General features: G+C 50.6%; 2 protein-coding genes across 2 annotated transcripts; one reads left to right on the top strand and one right to left on the bottom strand.

The window, feature by feature from the left end:
* Positions 1–1,401: 1,401 nt before the first annotated feature.
* Positions 1,402–4,186, bottom strand: LOC124696580 (abscisic acid 8'-hydroxylase 3-like). The gene is made up of 6 exons (XM_047229287.1): positions 3,462–4,186; positions 3,218–3,370; positions 2,766–3,122; positions 2,585–2,663; positions 2,421–2,446; positions 1,402–1,800 (listed from the first exon to the last, which is right to left on the bottom strand). Exons 1-6 carry the CDS (start codon positions 4,002–4,004, stop codon positions 1,402–1,404), a joined length of 1,557 nt encoding a protein of 518 aa, XP_047085243.1. The 5' UTR covers positions 4,005–4,186.
* Positions 4,187–5,387: 1,201 nt separating this feature from the next.
* On the top strand, positions 5,388–7,685 carry LOC124696578 (subtilisin-like protease). Its single transcript, XM_047229286.1, has one exon. The coding sequence runs from the start codon at positions 5,388–5,390 to the stop codon at positions 7,683–7,685; it is 2,298 nt and encodes a 765-aa protein (XP_047085242.1).
* The last annotated feature ends 2,496 nt before the right edge of the window (positions 7,686–10,181 follow it).

Below are 10,181 nucleotides of genomic sequence, written 5' to 3'. Positions count from 1 at the left end.
TTCGAAACCAAAAACAGCAGAAAACAACAACCGGCACTTCGGCATCTTGTTAATAGGTTAGTTCCAGAAAATGCACGAATATGACATAAAGTGTGCATAAAACATGTAGGTATCATCAATAATATGGCATAGAACATAAGAAATTATCGATACGTCGGAGACGTATCACTCACCCTGCCCCGGCAGCCCAGGCATCTGCCCCGACCAACACTGCTGCCCCAGCGGAACCACCCAACCCGCCACCGCCTCCCCACCGCACTCGCGCCACCACTGGTCGCCTACCCGGCCCTCCCAAAAGACTAAACCTCTCAGCCATCGCCTCTTCCCCTTTACCCCACAACTATCTTACAGCCCTTCGTGATCCCAATTGGCGCCAAGCCATGCAGGAAGAATTTGATGCTCTCACCCTAAACCACACTTGGACCCTTGTTCCACCACCTCCTGGGGCCAATATCGTCAGTGGCAAGTGGATTTTTTGCCACAAATACAACTCTGATGGATCTCTCTCTCGTCACAAAGCCCGTTGGGTTGTCCGTGGTTTTTCACAACAACCCGGCGTCGATTTTGACGAAACCTTCAGTCCTGTCGTTAAACCTGCTACCATCCGCATTGTCCTCTCCCTCTCCCTCACCAACAACTGGCCTATTCACCAGCTCGATGTCAAAAACGCTTTCCTCCATGGATATCTCGATGAGGTGGTCTATAGTCAACAACCTTCCGGCTTCGTCGATCCTCAGCATCCCACATATGTTTGTCGCCTCCTTAAATCTCTCTACGGACTCAAACAAGCCCCTCCCGTTCTTGGTTTCAGCGTTTTTCCACTCATGCACGCACTCTTGTCTTTGTTGAGTCTAAGTCCGACGCTTCTCTTTTCATTCTTCGTCGAGGGGCTTCTACGGCCTATCTTCTTCTATATGTCGATGATATAATTCTCACCGCTTCCTCTCAAGCCTTTCTCACTTCCATTACCACATCTCTTGGTCATGAGTTCGCCATGAAGGACCTTGGTCCACTTCACCATTTTTTAGGCATCTCGGTCACACGTACACCCACCTCTCTTCACCTCTCCCAAAAACAATACCTACTAGATGTTCTTTCTCGAGCCGGTATGCGTGATTGTCACCCTGTCTCCACCCCTATTGATACACACTCCAAACATTCTGCCACGGCTGGCTCCCCTTTTCTGATCCTACCTTATATCGTAGTCTTGCCGGTGCTCTTCAATACGCTACTCTCACTCGCCCTGAAATTGCCTATGCTATCCAACAAATCTGTCTCCACATGCATGCTCCTCGTGACTCTCACTTCTCTCTCATTAAACGTGTGCTTCGCTATCTTAAGGGCACACTTGATCACGGTCTTACACTTCATCGCTCATCCACCAATTCCTTAGTTGCCTATTCAGATGCCGACTGGGCTGGTTGCCCAGATACCAGACGCTCTACTTCCGGGTACTGCATATATCTTGGAGACAATCTCATAAGCTGGTCCTCTCGCCGACAAACCACGGTATCTCGCTCTTCGGCTGAAGCAGAATATCGTGCCGTGGCCGCCTGTGTTGCTGAAACTTGTTGGGTTCGCCATATACTTCAGGAGTTGCACTGTCCTATTCATACAGCCACCATTGTTTATTGCGATAATTTCAGTGCAGTATACATGACGGCCAATCCAGTACATCACAGGCGAACCAAACACATTGAGCTGGATATCCATTTCGTCCGTGAGAAGGTTGCTCTTGGTGCTGTGCGCGTTCTCCATGTTCCCTCCTCCTTGCAGTACGCCGACATTTTTACTAAAGGACTGCCGGTTATGATGTTTCGAGAATTCAGGTCCAGTCTTCACGTCGATCCTCTCCCTGGTTCAGACTGCGGGGGCGTGTTGGAGAAGGATACGGCTGACGCCGTAGACAAGCTTGGAGTACACGCCAAGGAATTAGAGATCTAACCTAATACGGTTTGTTATCATATGTAACTTGTAACCTGTACCATATATATATATATATATATATAGGTATATAGGTAAATTAACTGGTGCTCCTAGGTGCCCGGGCACCATACGTAGATACGCGTATTTTTGCTTTGTAGTACACATACCTGAGGGTATACATACCTAAGTTACACATACCTAAGGTATACATACCTAAGATATGCATACTCAAGTGATACATACCTAAGATATTGCATACCTAAGGTGTACGTACACTGATACGTGTATATATATGTTAGGTATGTGTAACTTGCATGTGTGTATGTTAAGTATGTAAATGTTAGGTATGTGTAACTTGTATGTGTATATGTTAGGTATGTAAACCTTAGGTATGTGTAATTTAGACACGTACACTCCAGATGGGGCACCTAGGAGCATGGGCACCCAACGTGTATTTCGTACATACCTGGAGTGTACGTGTATTTCGTACATACCTGGAGTCCCTTGGGGATAAGGAACCCTACGCACCAGAGAAAAACACAGGTCGCATCGGTCAAATCCCAGCGGTAATTAAGTACTGTAACAAAATTGAGCAGCAGATCACGCGAAGCTCTACGTTTTCGTAGCGCCACGTATAGGCTGTGTGTGCGTACTGTACCTTTGTACTCCACGTCAGCCACGGCCTCCCTGAAGGTGAAAGAGATGATGCTCGCCATCCTTAAGCTCTCCAAAATCACCTGGCCATTGGAACAAGAGACGGCGCCATCAGTAACCACGCAAGAAGAAACACGACAAGCAACGGGGCGCCGTCAGTAACTAGTAACCACGCACGTACGTACCCTACTCGTCAGCGTCATGCTCCTCGTCTGCGCCCACGTCAGCGGCCGCTTCCCGCCGTCGTTGGCCTCGCGGATCGCCGCCTGCTCCGCCCGGACGTCCTCGAGCAGCTTCGGGTGGTCGTGGAGGTACTTGACGATCCAGGTGAGTACGCTGGCCGTCGTGTCCTGCGCCGCGAACAGCACGCCGATGACGTTGTCGGCGACCTGCTCGTCCGTGAGGAGCGCGCCGTCGTGGTGGTGGTCGCCGCCGCCGTCCCGGGACTGCATCAGGCAGCCGAGCAGGTCGGCGCCAGGCTCGCCCTGCGCCCTCCGCTCACGCACGATGTCGCTCAGCACGCCGTTCAGCCGCCGCCTCGCCTACATGCATGCAGTATAAGTTAGTCATAGTATAGGTGTATATGGGCCGGCCGAGACGTGACGTGCCTGACTGTTTCCTTGGGTTGCTTAATTACCTGCATCGCCTTGTAGTAGAGCGTCCCTGGGAAGCTGTTGGGGAAGGAGTTGTACCCTTTCTCCACGACGGCGTAATTCCGCCTCAGCTCCTCCTTCCGCTGCTCGTCCAGCCGTCCGCCGAAGATCGTCGCGATGCCGACGTCGAACGAGAGCTGGGGGAAAAGAAATAACCACCGATTATTATGCAATGCCATCACTCGTACGCGACAACTACGTACACGCGCAGCTGCAAGCTAAGCTTACCCTCTTCATGGCTCGGAAAGTGCTGGCGGCGTCGCCGTCGGCCGCCCAGGACGCGAGCGTGGACCGCACGGCGGCCTCGACGTCCGGCACGAGCTTGCGCAGGGCCTCAGGGCCGAGCGGACCCTGGACGAGCCTGCGCAGGCGGAGGTGGTAGTCGCCCTGGTGGAAGAAGAGCGCCGACGGGCCGATGAGACGCTCCTTGCTCCGCGGGTACGTGGGCTTGAACAGGTGCGCCCGCGACACCAGCACGAACCGCGCCGCCTCCGGGCTCGCCAGCATCACGCATGGGCACCCCAGGATGTGCGTCTTGAAGATCTCGCCGTACCGCTTCAGCTTGGAGGAGAAGAAGACGCCAGGGTCCTTGGAGTAGAGCTGAAGGGTCTCGCCGATGTAAGGCAGGCCCATGGAGCCAGGCGGCAGCTTGAGGACGGCTTGATCATGGCGGCCCTGGGGTTTCCTCTTCTGCCGCCGGATTGCGTATAGGACGTACGAAGCGATGGGTAGAGAAACGAAGATGCATACAAGGATGAAGTAGGCGGCCATCCAAGACTCCAGTGATCCTCGGCAAGGATCACTTAGACAAGGTTGCTTTGAGGTTTGAGCTCGTTCGCTGGTTTCTAACTTGTTTGTGTCTATAAATATGTGCTATATATGCTGCTGCTAGGAGAGGAGAGTGACAGAGCTGTGAGGTCGAGGAGAGGAGAGATCGAGGAGAAAAATCTCTGATGAATCTTTTGAATGGTAGAGAGAGTGGGAAGGCAATGCGCTGGTATTTATAGAGGGCCCAGAAAGCGAGCCGCGATTTGGAAGCTCGTGGGCTGTTGCGCTGGCAGCTCTCAGTGTGAATTGTCGATTTAGATGCCGCATGCGAAGACATGGTTCGCAGCGGTGATCGAAGCCCTCCCATATGAGGAGCTAAATAGCGTGGTCGTCGCACTCTGGACCTTCTTGTGGCATGCTTGTCGGAAGGTCATACATGAAGGAATTTATTAAAGCCCATTGTTAACTCATTGTTTCGTGGACAAGTTCTTGGCAGAGCTCCAAGTCGGTGCACAGCTTGCAGCAGTGAAGGGAGGAAAGCCGACTCATGGTCCGCGATGGATCCCTCCACCGGAAGGGGCGACAAAGATTAACCTGGACATAACCACGATGAAAAATTCATCGATCGCAGAAGTGGCAGTTGTGGTTCGAGGCGAGGATGGCGCCTTCATTGGAGCCTCCACCCACGGGGTGTCTGTACGTATAAAAGGGTGACCAACGCTTAAAAAATGAATTTGAATCATAATATAACGGTGTGATTAGCTTAGTGACAAAAAGAGTAAAATCACATGTACCCGTTGGTATTTTATTTGACGTTTTTGCTAAATACAAAAATACAGCTTATATCAACTTACCCCTTACCTAATTTATCATCGTATCTAATATTGTCGTCGTCCTTTGACAACTACTTCGGTATTGAGCTGTTGCTGATCTGTGCAGTCAATAAATTTGTTCTAATTAAAATATTTTCCTTTGATGGAGATCCTGTCAATTCAACATATTTATATTTATCTACAGAAGGACATAATTTCGTCCTTAATTATCCTCCCAATTCCTAATATTGAGTCCTAATTACCTCCCAATTCACAAGGACTGTTTGTCTAGATTCATGCCGATGATTGAAAAACATGGAAAGAATGAAAGATGCATTAGCCCCGCGTCTGTCCAGATTTCTACAGATAAGCAGTCCACGCGTAGTCTTACGAAATCCTGCAGACTTGGCACCCATTTATTTGCTGCATGCGCTGGATTTCCGAGAGCCATTAACCTGTGCCAAATTCAGTCATATCAAATTGATCATTTGTGGTGTATAAAGTTCACGGGGTAACCGATACTCCATTGCCGTCATCTTCGTCGTAGGTGTGTGTTATTCGTGTGGTTTCAGCAATGGTGTTCTTTACCAATGTCCTGCTACCTTTTCTCTTACTCGCCGTCCTCTCCCCTACGCCCGCACTATCCTACATCAATCCCGCTGCTAGGATATGGCCAGCTGATGCCACAGACACTTCTTCTTCTCGCACATACATTGTGCTCGTCCAGCCACCGCCATCCAATGCTAGCGAAGACGTGCACCGTCGCTGGCACGAGTCTTTCTTGCCGAGCACGCTCACCGGCGGCTCCAGCGAGACACGCCTCCTTCACTCCTACACCGAGGTCTTCAGTGGCTTCGCCGCGAGGCTCACCGAGGCCGAGGTCGACGCCGTGGCCAAGAAGCCAGGCTTCGTGCGTGCGTTCCCGGACCGGAAGCTGCAGCTCGCCACCACGCACACGTCTGAGTTCCTCGGGCTGAAGAAAGGCACCGGGATCTGGAGCAGCGCCGACTACGGCAAGGGCGTGATCATCGGCCTGCTCGACTCCGGCATCTATGCGGCGCATCCTTCCTTCGATGATCACGGAGTCCCGCCGCCTCCGGCGAGATGGAAGGGCTCGTGCAGCGCCTCCCGGTGCAACAACAAGCTCATCGGCGCCAAGTCGTTTGTTGGAGGTGACTCCGGCGATACGGTGGGCCACGGAACGCACACCTCGTCCACGGCCGCCGGGAACTTTGTCACCGGCGCATCCTACAAGGGCGTGGGCGCAGGCACAGCGGCTGGAATTGCACCTGCCGCCCACATCGCCATGTACAAGGTGTGCAGCGACGAGAACTGCGACTCATCGGCCATATTAGCCGGCCTCGACGAGGCCGTCAAGGACGGGGTGGACGTGGTCTCGGTGTCTCTCGGAGGCGACGCGAGGATCAGCTTCGAGCAAGACCCCCTCGCACTCGGCGCCTTCAGAGCCGTATCAAAAGGCATCACCGTGGTGTGCGCCGCCGGCAACAACGGCCCCACGCCGATCAGCGTCACCAACGACTCGCCATGGGTGCTCACGGTTGCCGCCGGCTCCATGGATCGGAGCTTCGCCGCCAGCGTGTATCTTGGCAATGGCAGGCGCATCAACGGCGAAGCGCTCAACCAGCTGGCGGCGAAGACGAGCTCACCAAAGCGGTACCCTCTGCTCTACTCCGAGGTAGAACATTCCTGCCAGTTCGCCGGCGACTTCGGTTCTGTCCCCGGGAAGATCGTGGTTTGCCTGGCCACCAACACGAGGGAGCAGGTGTCCCAAATCCAAAGCGTAATGGATGCTGGCGCCGCCGGCGTTATCCTCTACAACCTGGGAGACATCGGCTACACCACCATCGTCAGGGACTACAACTCCAGCGTGGTGCAGGTCACCTCCGCCGACGGGGCCGTCCTCATGGACTACGCAACGTCGTCAAAGAACAACACGGCGCCGTCTGCCTCCGTCACATACAACAACACGCTGCTCGGCGCGCGTCCAGCGCCGGTCGTGGCCTTCTTCTCTTCCCGGGGTCCGAGCGCCCTCGCCCCGGGCATCCTCAAGCCGGACGTACTGGCGCCGGGGCTCAACGTCCTCGCCGCATGGCCCCCCAAGACGACGGACTCCGCGTCGTCGGGGCCTTTCAACGTCATCTCCGGCACGTCCATGGCGACGCCGCACGTCAGCGGCGTCGTGGCGCTGCTCAAGAGCCTGCATCCTGACTGGTCTCCCGCCGCCATCAAGTCCGCCATCCTCACCACCTCCGACGCCGTCGACAACGCCGGTGGCCCCATCTTGGACGAGCAGCACGGGAAAGCCAACGCGTGCGCGAGAGGCGCCGGCCACGTGAACCCGGCGAAAGCTGCCGACCCTGGCCTTGTCTACGACATCACCGCCGATGAGTTCGCCGGCTACATCTGCTGGCTCCAGACCACCCACGCCAACGCAACCAGTACTCCGCTAGACTCGAGCTTGCCATGTGCAACTCTGCCCAAGATCACGACAGAGCAACTCAACTACCCGACCATAACCGTCCCGCTGAGGCCAACGACGTTCACAGTGAACCGCACGGTGACCAACGTTGGCCCGGCGGAATCCACCTACACAGCCAAGGTGGAAGCGCCATCGACACTGACGGTCCATGTCTCCCCAGAGACGTTGTCCTTCTCCAAGGCCGGCGAGAAGAAGACGTTCAGCGTATCGGTGAGCGGCCACGGCGTGACCGGACAAGATCTCATCGCGGAGGGGAGCCTGAGCTGGGTGTCCGAGAAGCACGTCGTTCGAAGCCCCATCGTCGCCGTGGTCAGGGTCGGCAACCCTCCTCCTGCGTCTTCCCCGCCTGGCAAGACGTCCACGCAGCATTGAGATCAAGATGTGTTTACTTCATTCTTCTTGTTATTTTTGCCTCACATAAATCCCTGCTGATTACACAAAAAAGTTAGATCGTCTCACAATAGTTTATTTATTGTTGTGATTTCTTGGGTTATAAATGGGTTTGAGTTGTTCATGCTCTGACTGCGTCATGCCTCCGCTTGAAAGAGGTACTTACCTTAGTTGAGTTGCGAGGAGGTGATGGCTTTGTGAAGTGGCCGCATAGGGACTCGTCATTGTCTCAACATTTCATTAAGAACGGAAAAAAGAGTAAATTGACAACTGAAAATCTGAAGTTCTGACATTTTATACTTGTAAACTGATTGATCACCCCTTGCTTTTCGTCAGATAATTAAGAAATAGTGTTCCCGGAAAGGAAGAGAGAGAGATGATAAATAGTGCAAACAAGTCTAATTGTGACACTCCTGTTGTGTCTGCCCCAGGCAATCAGAAATTAACCTCTCAAATTGTTGAATGTTGACAAAATAACCAGGCAACAAATCTTGTAAAGAAGGCATCATCACATCATAGCTGTATGTTCGAAAGACAATCACTGAGAATGCTTATTGAACTTGGGAGACGACAGCATACATCATGTAAAGATCCAAGAGACTCCAGCACCCGAGCTGAGGTTACCTGTCACTTAAACCCCAGGAATAGATTTGGACAAAGTAATGCATGCAAATCATCAAGCCCTCGTCGCCAGTAGGTTATTCAACCCGTTTGCACGACACGAAAGGGCTATATGTTCCGGAAAACATCCGAGTATTTGATCCTTGAATACATTTGTAGAACCATTGGGCAAAATCTAGCCATTGGGCAAGCATGAAAAAACAGATGATACCATTACCAAAAGAGAGAAGATATAAATATATGTAGAGATATCTGATAAAGAAAAACCAGGACCTTGTTTTTCACATAGGCAACTTCAGAAGCAATTTTTGGTTCTTTTGCACTTAGAGAGCCCCATCCGGGCATATTTCTTGCCATGCTCGGCACGGGCACGCAGTGGCGGATCTAGGGATTTTTGTTAGGGTGGGGAAACTATACATACTCCCACCTCTCTAAAAATGTTGCGCAACTTTATCTAGATACAGAGGTATATGAACATATTTTAGTTATAGATACATTTGTATCTACAAAAGGTTGAGAAACTTTTTTTTGAGACGGGGGAGTATATCTTTTTCAATACCTCAAATATAACATGAAGGTGTACAAATTTTGAATTTACAAAAACAATCACTAGAAGTAGATTCATAAGGTTGGAAGGACATAATCAATTCAATTATCACGATTAAAATTTGCATAACCTAATACTACTTACCTGATATAATTTGCTCTTTTGTAGCAGGCAAGGTAGAATATGCAATTTGCTACAACGTACAATGATTCTGCCATCTAGCTATTCAAGATTTAGAAAAGAAGAGCAAAGAACTCGCACTGAACCGAAGAGGGAACCTATCATAAATTGCATACACGACTAAGGATTACCGGTCGTGCTTTCCCATCTTGACGCCCACATGCTGCTGTAGTGTAGCCGGCCGCCATACACCCCTACCCTGAAGTCGTCGTCTCCCGCAGGCTGCCCACCCACTTCGTTTTCTTGGTCGTGGTGCGGCGATGGTCGGCGATTGATCCGATCTTTCCTAGGGATTTCTGCCTTCCTGAGTTCAGTTTGGCGCTTGGCGATTGGATCTCCATTTTATCGGGAGAGCCAGGGAGGCAGATCGTGAGGAGTCGATTCAGTATGTTTTTTTTTCATGCTTGACCTTGCTCTAGGTCGCCTCTTTCACCGTACTAGTAAAGGTGCACGTGCCACGCACGTGTTACAATTATAATAAATTTTTGTTTTGAATCTATTTCTCTTTAGCGAGTTTCTTTAAAAAGTCACTTTAAATGTGTCTCATGCCCAACCATGTGAGGAGCATGTCTTCACATTAAATTTATTAAAGTATGTATTAAATTAGTTACAAAAATGTTTTATAAAATAACAACTAAGCAACATTATAACATCTATTTATTCGCTGATGATTTCTTGAAGTTTCACATATTTAATGGATGAGACATTTCTTAAAACGTCATTTCTTTCATATTTCAGAATATATATAGCAAAAATAGCTTCCTTAGTTTAAAATCATCCTACATATGAAATATAACATTGTTATAAAAAATCACCAAAGCCATCCTACATATGCAATATACAAATGAACATCTTCCTCATTTCTCCATCTCCTTCCCATCGGCTTGTGCTCTTCCTCGTACAGAAAACAAATTTCATATGTAAGCATTATCGCTCTTGACTGCTCTGAATTTCGAACCCAGTCATCTGTCCTGCAATGCTATGCAACAAGAATAGAAAAGTGTCAATACGTTATTAAGTTGATCAACTAATGAGCTACACAGTGATATCCACAAAGGCAGTTAGAACACCCCACTTTACAAGCGTAATTTAAAAGCTAGTAAAGAAGTCCACAACAAAGGAAGTATCAT

The sequence above is a fragment of the Lolium rigidum genome, chromosome 3, assembly GCF_022539505.1.
Source record: "Lolium rigidum isolate FL_2022 chromosome 3, APGP_CSIRO_Lrig_0.1, whole genome shotgun sequence".
NCBI lineage: Eukaryota > Viridiplantae > Streptophyta > Magnoliopsida > Poales > Poaceae > Lolium > Lolium rigidum.
Note: the sequence above shows the minus strand (reverse complement) of the source record. Positions and strands in the feature narration are given on the sequence as shown.